This window comes from Palaemon carinicauda, chromosome 22 (genome assembly GCF_036898095.1).
Source record: "Palaemon carinicauda isolate YSFRI2023 chromosome 22, ASM3689809v2, whole genome shotgun sequence".
NCBI classification, from domain to species: domain Eukaryota; kingdom Metazoa; phylum Arthropoda; class Malacostraca; order Decapoda; family Palaemonidae; genus Palaemon; species Palaemon carinicauda.
In genome coordinates, this window is record NC_090746.1 from 66,050,696 (window position 1) to 66,065,453 (window position 14,758).

Consider the following 14,758-nt stretch of genomic DNA (forward strand, 5'->3'; position numbering starts at 1 on the left):
CTATATAAACTATTGAAACTTAAAAAAAAAGATAGGACAAGAAATAAGATAGAATAGTGTCCGAGTGTACCCTCAAGCAAGAAAACTGTAACCCAAGACAGTGGAAGACCATGGTACACAGGCTATGACAGTACCTAAGACAAGAGAATAATGGTTTAATTTTGGAGTGTCCTCCTAGAAGAGCTTCTTACCATAGCTAAAGAGTCTCGCCTACCCTTACAAGAGGAAATTGGCCACTGAACGATTACAGTGCAGTAGTTAACCCATTGAGCGAAGAAGAATTATTTGGTTATCATAGTGTTGTCAGGTGTATGAGGACACAGGAGAATATGTAAAGAATAGGCAAGACTATTCTGTGTATGTGTAGGCTAAGAGAAAATGAACCGTAACAAGAGAAAAGGATCCAATGTAGTACTGTCAGGCCAGCCAAAAAACCACATAACTCTCTAGCGGTAGTATCTCAACGGGTGGCTGGTGCTACTACTTAAGATATTTTATAATTGGTACTTATTCTCATATTTATTTCATTTACTCACCATGATATTTTTTGCCAGTTGAACTTGAAGCCCTTGGACTTACTGCATCGTGCTTTTTCAACAAGTGTTGTAACTTAGATTGTAATATTGATACTGAAAATACTCTTAAATCTCCTTGTGACTTCATGTATCACTTGTGACGTCATGTTGTCTCATGAAAATACTCCCACTGTGGAGCGACAGCAGGGTTGACCTCGTACAATAATTATCGTACATATACGTCTATTTTGGGTCTGGTGCGATGTACCATACATACCTAAGGTATATATATGTATATATATATGTATATATATATATATATATATATATATATATATATATATATATATATATATATATATATGTGTGTGTGTGTGTGTATGTGTATTTAATTAAACAATTGTGCTGAAATAGGGCTTTTAGCTACTGTGCGCCTAGACATTATAATAAACTGCCAACTGAAATGAAGGATCTAATGGGAGCAATTGGATTTAAGAAGAAACTAAAGACATTACTTTTCACAAGATCATGTGATTTGGAAGATGCTACAATCAAAGAATTGTATAAGTTATAATGAAAATGTTTCGTTAGATGATTAATATGGACCCGCCCGAGAAGTAGTTCACTCGACTTCAGTGGAGGGTTGGATTTAAACCCAAAACAAGTAAAGTAAGTTATGTGACTCATTAATAATTATGTTGAGTGTGTACGATAATTTTGGGTTAAAACGATAACTTTGAGGATCATGTACGATAACACAATGGAAATAATCTGGCAACTCTGAGGCCTGAGCGACACCAAAACAATGAAACAAAATAAGAACGATAGCAATGAAAGCTTGATGAGGGCCCCGTCCTCTAAGTTTCGTAAATGAACAAGGCATTGGAAGAAAAGTAATTACTGCTTCCCAATGGGTGTTATTTACCAGGATCCCGTTATGGACGGTAAGACTGCTTATAGATTAATGGTTACTGATATCAGCTAAATGGTCTTTTATCTTTATTACATATTTCACAACTTTCGACAATTTTACCAATTTTCCATATTTTATCTCACGATAAGCTTACTTGGGGATTCTCTACCTCATGGTTAACCTTTGGTATTAATATGAGAGCTTTTTTTGGTGATGAATTGATCAGTTATATCATTCGGGGTGAATGTACTTTGTTGGGACAAGTGTAAACCTGTAAAATAAATTTTTTTGACATAATAATTGTGTTATCTTGCTAGGAGGGAAGCAAGTTACGGATCAAACACAGGGTAAGCTAAGAATACGGAAGTCTAAGGGTGGTCGCGGTGGATGTTAAGCTCTGTTAGGTAAGTATGTGAGGAAATGTCTTGTGGGTTAGGTTAGGTGGTATTCTTGTGTAGAGGTTTTGCAGAACAACAGACATGAGTTTTGTAATACGATCTCCACGACGTGGTGAATGTAGTTTTTAGGGACAGGGCGATATCTTTCTTTAACAAGCCAAATCGTTTTTACTTATGGGGAAGATGTTCTTTACTATGATCCAATATACCATAATATGATGTTATTTTATCATTTTGAATAATATAATTTACCTTTACCACGGCAATCTTTTCTAAGTTCAGCGCGGTCCGAACGCAAGTCACGGGTAGCTCCTGCTTAGTTTCCAACTTTCCCGATAGATAGAGCTCGTGTCATCCCAGGCTAAGAATCGTTGGTTTTTAAAATTTAATACTGACCCATCAATATATATTTTTACCCCTCGGTTAAGTTTGTAATTAGTTGGGACACATCATTTATAGCGACATTTGATACTACTATGATAATTATTATGAATTGTTAGGTTCGGGAAAGGTCTTTACAACGCGTTGTCCGCTGAAGCCACGGCCAAGTTACTCGATCGTAAAATTTCCCCCAAGCATTGTTTCCTGCCTGACTATAATACACCCGTTGGGCGGCGCTCTGTTCGCCTATCAGTTGGTGGCGAAAGCTTGAACAGTTATCGATGTTCGGACTTATGTTTTCGCTAATCCCAACAATCTTCATTTTTAACCCCTTGTTAAGATTGTTAGTTCATTGGGACACGTCCTAAAATTATGCCGAATACTAATTTGTTATATATACAACCAAAGGTTAGGTTAGCCAACATCTAGTTAAGATGTTTCGGTAGATAAAGCCAGTGTCAAACAAACCACCCAAACTAACCCTTCGTTTCCGTGCGCTTGTAGTCCTACTTTTGCTGGCCGCGTGATTTCAAAATTTTAAATCCCCCCTCGACCCGAGATTGACCTACACACGAGGTCGACCCTTTCCAACGCTAAACGCCGTAATGGACGGACGTGTTCCGTATAGTTTCTCTTTGAGCGATGGTGTTGAGTTTATTACTCATATAGATCAGCTTGATGCTTTGAAGACAATAAGGTTTTTAGACCTACAGGACTTTACTCGAGTTACCCCGTAATTTTTTAATTTTTTATTTCAAAAAGGGCTCTTAGGTGACTTTAGGGGTCCCTGTGAAGGCGCAAGAACCCGAGGATTTAGACTTCAGAAACTAAAAATATTAAGGTAATCCTGAGTAACTTTTTTATTATTACAATGTGGTAAAGATATAATTTAGAGTGCTGCGCATAGCTTTTTTTGTGTAGGAGAGAGACTTACGAAGGGGGTCCGGGGGCCTTGCCTCCGGCTAGGGGTTGTGACCTGGGAACTACTAGGTTCGGTTAGGTTGGGTTTGTGGGGTTTGTATGTTAGCGACAGTGGTTGGGGGGTCGCAGGGGGCCGTTAGCCCCCCCGCCCGGTTAGGTGACGAGGAAGGTAAGGACACGGCTTGTAGGTCAGGTTAGGAGGGGAATTTTTGGTAAGTTGTCCATTTTTCTTGCGCGTTTCCGACTTTCATGCGCAGAGTGGTCCAAGTATGTAGATTGTTGAGACAAGCATTTACAAATTTAGTGAATTTAATATTTCATTCTGTGACCATTCCCTTGAAAAAGAGCCGATTTTGGAAATTTTTTACTCGATTTTCGGCCGGTCCAAGGCATGTCCCCATAAACTACAGAGGCTCCTCAATGACTTCTCCAAACAATCCTCGACAACCCTGAAAAAAGCCTCACGTGTTTCCCGTTCAATCCTGACGAATACCTGTTTGCTATCGACCTGGCTACCAGATTGTATTTCCGTTTTCCGAACTTACTCTTGTCTATCGATATCTCCTGGTCAACTAATCTTGATGTAGATTGTTAAGATATCCACACACACTCTCACACACGTCCCGGCGGAAGTTGTACCAGTCCACAAGCATATGTGATGCAAAATCTTTGTAGAAGGGGCTGAGCATGTTCTGAGGTACACTATATGCACAGCGAGCTTAAATAATAGTTTGGATCATGTAAATACCTTCCACTTTTAGGGGCAATCTTCGTACGGCTAAAACTATTAGAATACTGCCAAAAAATATGGGTTTGCCATTGTGCGTTGATTTTCCCTTTTACTGTACAGTAGTTATAATGCACTTTACCAACACAACATTTTGAACAAACGCCGGAGTAATCTCCCATGAGCCCATCTCATGCAAATAAGATGTAAAGTCCTTACTCTCGGTATAAATCATAGTCCTTTAAAATTTTTGAATTATTCAAATTCTAAAACAATTCACAAGTTTTATCGCTCTTGCACTGATTCATTGCCATCTTTGTGTTTCTGGGCTAAGAATGAGCATCTCCAATCCATGCTTGATTCTCCCATTACCCTGTTTGAATTTTGTCAGGATACAGAGCTCATTCGACTTATAAATTTCATTGCAAATTTAATGGTTTTCAAAATGAATATATATCTATGTATTGGGAATGTTTTGGACAGTGTTTATTCTATACAAATTTGCGAGAGGTTGGAAAATAAGTTATGGGGGCAACATCATACATATAGTTGTCCGTCATCATGCATACCTCCCAACATTTCCTTCATAAAGAAAATCGATTTGACAAATAAGGAAGTTTGATGAATATAAGGGCAGGGAATTTTATCAGTGGTAATGATAGGATTTTGTATTCTACGAGTTGACATCAAAAGTTGGGGCCCAAGTAGCCTTCACTAGCCTTACAATGAAAGTAGTGGCCTGTTAGCATGGCAACTATTCATTAGTTTTACTTGAAGAATAATTTCCAATGAGAGTACAATATTCCTGATATGGACCGATGTTGGATAATTCGCTATTACAAAGTCCATAGGTTTGACGTAACACTCTTTCGTAACCTACGGCTTCAGGTTTTATCTAGTTATGATAAGGTTTACAACCAAACCATAATTCAAAAGTGTTTTTTGTATTGTACGTACTGTCCTTTGACCATAGAATTCTGTTGACTGCTCAATAATGATAGTGACCAGAGCAATTTTCATAAGCACGTAAAATACCTTCATTACTCGCTAGGCTAGAAGTTTTAAAGTTCACTCGTGAGCAGCGGAGGTAAACGACAGGTCGTCGTACTGTCTCAATTTCCGACAGACCTTACATATAAACCTGGTCAGCACCCATGCCCTCTTTGCGTTCAAGCTAGGATCCCGATTTTTTAATTTAGCCTGGGGTAGGAAAAACAAAACTATTTTTATTTTTCCCAGTAATAATACTGTAAACATTTTTCTTAATGGTGACAACTGTATATCAGTTGATTTCTTAACACTTCGTTTTTTATATTTGTTCCGTAACTGAAATACAAACCACGCTATTTACAAAGGGTAATTACTTCGGCGTAGCTGAATGACGAGCCATAAGAATTTTAACGAGGGTTTGTTCCGTAACCGAAATACAAACCAACGCTATTTACATAGGGTAATTACTTCGGCGTAGGTGAATGATGAGCCATAACAATTTTAACGAGGGTTTACTACCCCACCGCTAGTTAGCGGGGGTTAGGGAGGGGTAGCTTGCTACCCCCCCCCTCACACACACTAGTGCGTGCTTCACTTTGCTCTTGGCTCGGGAGGTGATCAGACGTGTCTGCTCTCTCCCTCTCTTTTGACTACCATTAATCTGTTTTTGCTTTTTCTTTTCTACAGAGTGTGTTTGAAGTTGGCCTCTATTATTCTAATATGCGTACGTGTCCTGGATTACCTGGCCGCCCTTGTGGGACCTTTATGTCGGCCATCGACACTGATCCCCACTCCTTATGTCCTCACTGTAGGGGCCAACGGTGTGATAGCAGTAACGTATGTATCGAGTGTAGGGAGTGGTCTACCTCCCAGTGGGAGAGGTTTGCCCGGCGCCGTAAGAAGAAGTCTAAAAGGGATTTGTTCCGTAACTGAAATACAAACCACGCTATTTACATAGGGTAATTACTTCGGCGTAGCTGAATGACGAGCCATAAGAATTTTAACGACTGTTTACTACCCCACCGCTAGTTAGCAGGGGGTAGGGAGGGGTAGCTTGCTACCCCTCCCCCCTCACACACACAGTGAATGCTTTCTTTACGTTTGGCTCGGAGAGACGACAGACGTGTCTGCGCTCTCCTTTGTTTTGACTGCCATAATCTGTTCTGCTTTTTCTTTCAGAGTGTGTTTGAAGTTGGCCTCTATTCTTTTAATATGCGTACGTGCCCTGGACTGCCCGGCCGCCCTTGTGGTACCTTTATGTAGGCCTCGGACACCGATCCTCACTCCTTATGTCCTCGCTGTAGGGGCCAACGGTGTGATAGGTCTAACCCTTGCGCGCCAGGTTATATCTGCGCGCCCTTCTGCTGTTGCTGCTGATTCTGATTTAGCGCCACTGTGCTCACCTGCGTGCGTGTAAGCAAATGTTCCAGTTACGCGCCAGGGTTCCCCTGCGCGCCCACAAGCTTCAGCGCGCCCGCGCCCATCAGCAGTATCTGAGTTAGCGCGCCCGCGCCCACCTGCGCACACGCGCTCGCCTGCGCACAAGCGCCCGGCAGTTCCTGATCAACGAGCTGTCCAAGAGGCACCTAAGTTAGCGCACAGGCCCTCGCAGGTGCCTCTAAACCCCCAGCACTCTTATACTACCAAGAGTGATGCGCGCCAACCTCGCGCAGTTCCTGTCATAGCGCACACGCGCTCGCCAACGCGCGAGCGCGCTTCTACATCTCAGCGCACAGTCCAGGAGGTTCCTAAGCTAGCGCACGGGCGCTCACAGGTTCCCCTGGACTCACTTCTAGCTGCGCGCAATAGACCAACTGCGCGCAATGTTCCAGTGTCATGCGAGGTTCCAGCTGCACGCCCAGTTCCAGTTGCGTGCGATGCGCGCCCAACCAAACAGCGCACACCCACTCGTTCAGTACCTGCTGCACGCCCATCGCAACAGCGCACACCTGTGCGCCCACATCCTGATGCCTGCCCAGCTATCTCACGATCGCCCAAGGCACCTGCGCATCCTGTTCGCCCGGCTATCTCGAGATTGCCTAAGGCAACTGCGCAACCTTCGCACCGCTCGCCTGCGCGCAAACTCGCCCTCGCGCTATCACCAGGCTGCGCAATCACGCCCACGCCCTGTCGTGACAGACACGCGCCAGCGTACTGCTGCGCAGTCGCGCCCATCAGTAGCACATCAATCTACTGCGCGCCCTTGCATCCAGCCTTCAACCCCGCCTTGTAAGCCAGCTCCTGTGCGCCACACGCCCTCGCAATCTCCTACGCGCGCCCACGCTCTCAGCCTCGCACGTCCACGCGCGTGCGCGAATATCCTGCTGCGCACGATTCCTTCACGCGTGACCCAGAACAGGGCTCAACACGCGATCACCAGCGCGATCGGCGCCCCTATTGCCAACGGGAGACTTCGCTGCTAGTCCGTCAGGAGGAGAGCACTAGGAGTCAGAACATGCGTTCTGGCAAGTCCTGACCCTCATGAGGAACCTCAATGGGATCCCAGACCCAGAGATTCCTCCTCGTGAGGGAAAGAATACGGTTCTGGACCGAATCTACGGCACCCAGAAACCCTCTAGGGCCAGTGCAGCTTTGCCCTGGTCACAGGGGATGAAGAGTGCCAGAGACAAGGTCTAGGGCCAGCTCTCTCAGCTTGCCTCCTCCAATAGATCCAGAGCCGGTAACAAGCTCCTCCCTCCTCCTCGAGTACATCAGAGGAGGTATTTTGAGATCCTGGAGGAGACTTGTTTGGGTCTTCCAGTACACCATTCTATGGAAGAACTCACAGGGGGAGTCCCTCTTGAGAGACTCTCCAACCGGCAAGTGTCCTATTCTGCAACTGAGATCCTAAGCCAGGAGAAGGTTGCGAAGTGTGCCATGCAGGCAACTTCGTGGCTTGACATCTGGCTGGGATCTCTGGGCATCCTGGTACGTTTTGAGGATCTGTCCAAAGAAAGTACCAGGAAGGCACTGGAGACATTCTTACTCTCAGGCACGCGTACCATTGAGTTTCTGGCCCACCAAGTCTCGAGCTTGTGGGCCAACACGATTCTCAAGCGTCGGGACGCAGTGGCTGAGAGGTTTCACCAGGAGGTCCCCAGTTCTGATGTTAGCAGGCTCAGACACCCATCCGTTCTCGGTAAGAGCTTGTTTGAGCCAAAGGACGTGGAGCTAGCCGCTGAGAGGTGGAGGAAGTCCAATCAGGACTCCCTCATTCACAAGGCCCTGACATCGAGGCCTTTCAAACCTCTAGCAGCCCAGCAGCCACGTCCAGCTAAGGACACTAAGAAGACAACGACAGCGAAGCAGAAGGTGTCTAAGCCCTTTCCTGTCAAGGGCAGAAGGGGCAAGAAGTCCTCAAGGGGAGGAGGTAAAAATCCTAGAGGGAACGGCCAAGGCCGTAAACACTAGGATTGGCAGTCCCCCTGCATGTCCACCAGTGGGGGGATGCCTACAAAGTTGCGCGACAAGGTGGCAGTAACTCGGGGCAGATACCTGGACGATTTCCGTAGTCGGTCAGGGTTATCGCGCCCCGTTCATCTCATGTCTACCTCCCCTGACAGCGAATTCAGTGTCATTGAGCTCCCTTACCATGGGATCGGTAAAGGGACAGGCCCTCCGGGCAGAAGTCCAGACCATGTTGAAGAAGGACGCTCTCCAAGAGGTTGTGGACGGGTCCCCAGGCTTCTATAGTCGACTCTTTCTTGCGAGAAAGGCGTCTGGAGGCTGGAGACCAGTCATCGACCTCTCGACACTGAACGGGTTTGTCAAAGAGACTCCGTTCAGTATGGAGACGGCAGACACGGTCAGGCTTGCAGTGAGACCACAAGATATCATGTGTACACTGGACCTGAAGGACGCGTACTTCCAGATCCCAGTCCACCCGTCTTCAAGGCAGTACTTGAGATTTTGCCTAGACAACAAGATCTACCAGTTCAAGGTGCTGTGCTTCGGTCTCTCCACAGCACCTCAAGTGTTCACCCTGATTTCATCATGGGCTCACAGGATCGACATCCGTCTCCTCCATTATTTGGACGACTGGCTGATCCTAGCAGACTCGAAGACAACCCTTCTTCGCCACCGAGACAAGCTTCTCGAGCTTTGCCAAGATCTAGGGATCATGGTAAACCTCGAGAAGTCCTCTCTGCAGCCCTCTCAGAGACTGGTATATCTAGGCATGGTCATAGACACCAATCTCCACAAAGCCTTCCCTTCAGACGACAGGATAGCAAGGCTGAGGAAGATCGCGACACCTTTCCTCACACGAGAAGAACTTCCAGCCCAAACGTGGTTACGTCTCCTCGGCCATCTCTCCTCCTTGGCCCGTCTGGTTCCCAACAGTCGCCTCAGAATGAGATCTATCCAGTGGCGACTCAAGTCCCGGTGGAATCAAGGACACGATTCCCCGGACACCCTGATCTCTATGGGACAGCCGGAACGGACGGACCTCCAGTGGTGGGTGGCAGACAAGAACCTACGAAAGGGAGTGGATCTTCTCGTCCTCCCCCCAGACTTGATGTTGTTTTCGGACGCATCAAAGAAAGGGTGGGGGGCCCACGTTCTGAACCACAGGACCTCAGGCCTGTGGTCAGAATCATAAAAGTACCTTCACATAAACCTGCTAGAAATGAAGGCCGTGTTCCTGGCACTTCAGAAGTTCCACCAACTCCTGGCGGGCCACTCTGAGGTAGTGATGAGCGACAACACCACAGTGGTGGCTTATATCAACAAGCAGGGAGGTACCTTTTCAGAACAGCTATCCCATCTTGCAGTAGAGATACTGAGATGGTCCGAAGTCCACTCGATCACACTAGCGGCTCGCTTCATTCCGGGCAAAAGGAATGTGCTCGCCGACACTCTGAACAGAGCGACGCAGATAGTGAGTACCGAGTGGTCTTTGGATCCTCAAGTAGCCAACAAAGTCCTGACTTTGTGGGGTTCCCCAACTGTGGATCTGTTCGCTACAGCGCTGAACTTTAAGCTCCTGCTGTACTGCTCCCCAGTCCTGGATCCCAAGGCTCTCTGGCAAGATGCCTTCCAACAACGGTGGGACAACATCGATGTGTACGCCTTTCCCCCGTTCTGTCTGATGAGGAGAGTACTCAACAAGACCAGAATATCGGTCAATCTATCAATGACCCTCATAGCTCCGCTATGGCATCATGCAGAGTGGTTCCCGGACCTTCTGCAACTCCTTACGGAGCCTCCGAGAAAACTCCCTCCACGTCACGAGCTACTGAAACAACCACATTCCAACATCTTCCACAAAGCCGTAGCTTCGCTTCGACTTCACGCCTGGAGACTATCCAGCATCTCCTCAAAGAGAGAGGATTTTCGCAACAAGTTGCGAACAGGATATCTGGAAACCTGCGCAAGTCGTCCGCAGGGGTCTACCAGGCGAAGTGGCGAGTTTTCTGTGGTTGGTGTCGTGGAAGGGGTATCTCTCCACTCGATGCCACTATTCCAGCAATAGCGGAGTTCCTCGTGTATTTGCGGGAGGAAATGCGCCTTTCAGTCTCGGCAGTGAAAGGCTATCGCTCAGCCTTAAGTCTTGCCTTCAGGCTCAAAGGAATGGACATTTCTTCTTCGCTGGAACTTTCTCTTCTCATATGAAGTTATGAACTTACCTGCCCTCAGTCGGAAGTGAGACCTCCTCCTTGGAACGTGGTTCGAGTTCTCAGGTCTCTAAAGAGACCTCACTACGCCAGGCTTCATATCGCCACCTTACTTGGAAGACGGTGTTCCTGCTAGCTTTGTCCTCGGCCAAGCGAGTCAGCGAACTACATGGTCTCTCATACGACATCGCCCATTCAAGGGGATGGGGGGAGGTAACGTTCAGGTTCGTCCCTGAGTTTGTTGCCAAGACTCAGAATCCGGGAGGGCCGAACCCTCGGTTCGACTCTTTCCAGGTTTCGAGTCTCCGTTCTGTAACAGATGACCCATAGGAGTTTCGATACGTTTTCTATCCCTCTGTGGTGGCTACACAACAGCTGGTCTAACCTCAGGCTCCTTTTTGGACAGGTAGCAGAAGGTTGAGGGCATTGTTATCAGGTTTTAGTCTGCATGAACGAAAGAAGTATGTCTGGCCCTTATTTCTTTCTTCATCATCCCCTCTACGGGGAAGCAGCATCCTGGTCTCTGCATAGCTGACCTCGAACCTCTGCAGGTAAACCATGCTTCCTTGTGTTCCGAGTATTGAGTCAATACTGTCGCGTCCCCCATACCCTGACGAGGTGGTATTGGGAACGTCCTAACCCAGAGTTCCTTCTGGAACTCCAGGTCAACTGCCTAGGACGGGTCACACTTCTTCCTTCACACACAAGATTACGTAGGCCACATGGTTCCTTGTGGAGCAAGGAACTTGTGAGGTGCAGGGATTCCTTTTCTCGAGTGCGACTCACTCGGATTCTGAGTCCCCGGGTAAAGCCAAAGCCAGTATGGCTGGGGACTTTCCACCCTACCTAAGGGGTAAGTCACCCTCTGTAAATAGCGTGGTTTGTATTTCGGTTACGGAACAAATGACAAATTCGAAGATAATTTGTATTTTTCCTAACCATACAAACCTTAGCTATTTACACATATTTGCCCGCCAGCCCTGTCCCCCAAGACAAGTCCTACCTCTAAGTGAAAGTGAGCATTCACCTGTGTGGGGGGGGGTTAGCTAGCTACCCTTCCCCCCCCCCCCCGCTAACTAGCGCTGGGGTAATACACCCTCGTTAAATTCTAATGGCTCGCCATTTCAGCTGCGCTAAAAGGTAAACTCAATGTAAATAGCTAAGGTTTGTATGGTTAGGAAAAATAAAAATTATCTTCAAATTTGTCATTTTTAATGTCAGATTTTGTGCCTCCGGAGGCCCCTGCAAAGAGTCACGGTGCCGTTGTTTTATCTGGTCGTTCCAGACGTGACGAGTGCTGCTACTCCCATTATTAGTGCTGACGTTCCCGACGTCACGGTCTGATCCTTCTGTTCAAGATCCTAACTTTAGTGTTTTGCAGGATATGCAGTCTAAGCTGTCCACCTGAATGCAGGCCTACGGTCCTGCTCCTGTTCGACAGGAACCCTTACTTGCGGAGCATCACGGTTCCGCTAAGCGTGACTCAGTTCATCAATAATCTAAGCGTGAGGCTTTAAGTCACGCTGACGTGAGCCCTAGTATTAACCTTGCTGTCAAGTGAGATACTAATCGTAAATCTCGACGTGACGTCGTACGTCAGTCCTTTTAGTCCAACCGTGACTTTGAGCTGCAGTCACTGCAGTCACGATGTGACGTTGAACATCAGACACCGAAGTCACGACATGACGTCGAACTTGAGACACCGCAGTCACGACGTGACGTCGATGTCAGTCGATGCAGTCCCGACGTGACGTCGTCCTTCAACCTCTACCCGTTTTTCATCGACAGGTTGTTGCTAGTTGCCAAGCTTTTCCATCGCGACTTCTTAATGGCTCTCAACCAAGTAGAGACATAGACTTCCGGATGAAGTTTATTCTGAGGAGGAAGAGGATATTTCTCCTTTCCAGCTGTACCTTTGGGTATCTTGTCTGAGGTAGAGGAACCTAGATCTGCCTAACAATATTTATATCTTAAGAAGATCATGACTGTTTTTAAGGAAGTTTTTCCTTCGCATTTTGTTCCTGCTGCTCCACGCTCGCCTCCTTCAGAATTCAATTTATGGTTGGCTGCTACAGCTCCCTTTTTTACTTAATTCGTTCTCTCTTGATATTCTAAGAGAGTTTTACGTTTGCTGAGAGAATGGTTGAAGACTATAAGAAGTCTTAGCAAGTCAATCTTTGCCTTCCCTCCAGTCGGATTGAAGATCTTCTGGCAGGCTTAGGAAGGAACAGGAGCAGACCAATGATCTGTCCTCTTTTTGAAGGAAGGGTACATTATACCTTTTGTAAAGAAACCTCTTCTTGTCCAAATGCCGACAGATCTCTCCCAGATACCGAGAGGAAGCAAGAAGACAAGCTTTGTACCTACAGGTGTCTCTCTTGTTAGAGAAGGGAATTATGGTGAAGTTTTCTAAACCTTCAGTCTTTAAGCTTTTACAACCTCCTCTGCCTAGTTCCAAAGAACTCGGGAAGTTGGAGACCAGTGCTGGACGTGAGCACGCTCAATGTGTTTATCCTGAAAATAAAGTTCACTTAGGAATCTTCCAAGTCTGTGCTTGCAGCAGTAATGGAAAGCGATTGGATGGCCTCACTCGATCTCCAGGACGCTTACTTCCATATCCCTATCCTTCCAACCTTCCAATTTTATCTAAGGATCGTGTATGGGAAGGAAGTGTTCCAATTTCGAGCTCTGTGCTTCAGTCTCAGCACTGCTCCTCTTGTGTTCACGAAGCTCATGCAGAACGTGGCGAGCTTCCTGCACTCGACAGGTGTCAGAGCCTCCTTTTACTTAGACGACTGGCTACTCAGGGCGTCATCCTTCATTCGCTGTCTGAAGGACCTCAGATGGACCTTGACCCTAGCGAAGGACTTAGGTCTTCTAGTATCAAGGAGAAGTCTCAATGACCCCATCTCAAACTATTCTCTATTTGAGGATGGAGATACGAAGTCTAGTTTTTCGGGCTTTTCCATCACCATCAACACTCGAGCAAGCTTTCTTAAAGATTCATCTTTATCGAAAAAGGAACAGTTGCTCTGTAAGGATGTGGATGAGTCCACTGGGAACACACTCGTCTCTGGAGCAGTTTGTCTCCCTAGGAAGACTCAATTTTGGCCCTCTCCATTTTCACCTCTACCACCATTGGGACAGGGAGAAGGGCTTAGAAGAAGTGTCCATTCCACTTCCTGAAGCGATCATGACTTGCCTGAAATGGTGGGATGTCAATCTCAGACTTCAGGAAGGCCTCTCGCTTGCCCACAAGAACACAAACTGTGTGTTGTTCTCAGACGCTTCGGACGCGGGGTGGGGAGCAACACTAGACAGTTTAGAGTGCTCGGGCCTTTGGACCAAAGACCACGTAAAGCTTCATATCAACCAGAAGGAGATTCTAGCAGTTCTTTTGGCCCTGCAAAGTTTCAAAGACTGATTCGAAACAAAGTGGTGGAGGTGACCGCAAACAACACAACAGCGTTAGACTACATCGCTAAGCAAGGCGGGACCTACTCACAGTCCCTTTACTTAACTGCAAAGGATCTCCTAGTTTGGACGAAGGAAAGAAACCACCTTACTTACAATGTTTATTCAGGGAGAAAGGAACGTGATGGCAAACTGCCTAAGCAGAAGAAGCCAAGTCATTCCCACGGAATGGACTCTTCATCAGGAGGTGTACGAGAAACTATGGCGGATATGGGACGTCCGTCCATAGAACTGTTCGCAACCTCAATAACGAAGAGGCTTCCTTCTTACTGCTCTCCAGTTCCATATCCAAAGGCAGTCCACATCGATGCGTTCTTACTGGACTGGTCTCACCTGGAGGTGTATGTGTTTCCCCCATTCAGGATCATTTACAAAGTCCTACAGAAGTTCGCCTCCCACGTAAGGACCACGTTGATGTTGGTTTCTCCCCTCTGACCATCAAGAGAATGGTTCACCGAGGTTCATCAGTGAATGGTGGACTTTCCAAGAAGCCTGCCTAGGCGATTGGATCTTCTCAATGAAGAGGTTCCATCAAAGCCTCCACACGCTTCATCTAACTGCCTTCAGACTATCAAAGACTCCCTAGGGCTCGAGGGTTTTTTGAAGGAGGCAGCTAGAGCAATTACCAGAGCAAGGAGATCCTCTATCATCAGGTTCTACCAGTCTATATGAGAGGTATTTCGAGATTGGTGTAAGGCCAGCTCCTTTTCCTCGTCCTATACCTCTATAGCTCAAATCGCTGACTTCCTGCTACACCTTAGGAATGTACGTAACTTTTCTGCCTCTACCATTAAAGGTTACAGGAGCATTTTAGCTGCAGTATT

At 46.7% G+C, this 14,758-nt stretch overlaps 1 protein-coding gene and 1 long non-coding RNA gene across 8 annotated transcripts in view; one reads left to right on the plus strand and one right to left on the minus strand.

Moving 5' to 3' along the window:
* LOC137616498 (uncharacterized) overlaps positions 1-698 on the minus strand; it is a 74,408-nt gene extending 73,710 nt beyond the window's left edge. The window contains exon 1 of the long non-coding RNA XR_011039439.1: positions 537-698. This is a non-coding gene — a long non-coding RNA (uncharacterized lncRNA). The remainder of the gene's footprint in view (positions 1-536) is intronic.
* The window catches only part of LOC137616496 (uncharacterized), a 249,094-nt gene that overhangs the window by 14,684 nt on the left and 219,652 nt on the right, over positions 1-14,758 (plus strand). Inside the window, exons 1-2 of one of the 7 annotated variants that reach the window (XM_068346316.1) lie at positions 1,347-1,459; positions 1,746-1,832. The exons of 4 other annotated variants lie outside the window; for them this stretch is intronic. Coding sequence is in view for 2 of the 3 variants with exons in the window: in XM_068346314.1 (XP_068202415.1) it covers positions 1,426-1,459 (34 nt within the window). In the remaining variant the exon portion in view is untranslated. Of the gene's footprint in view, positions 1-1,307; positions 1,460-1,745; positions 1,833-14,758 lie in introns of those variants that run through there. 2 more of the 7 variants (XM_068346314.1, XM_068346315.1) reach the window with 2 other exon arrangements.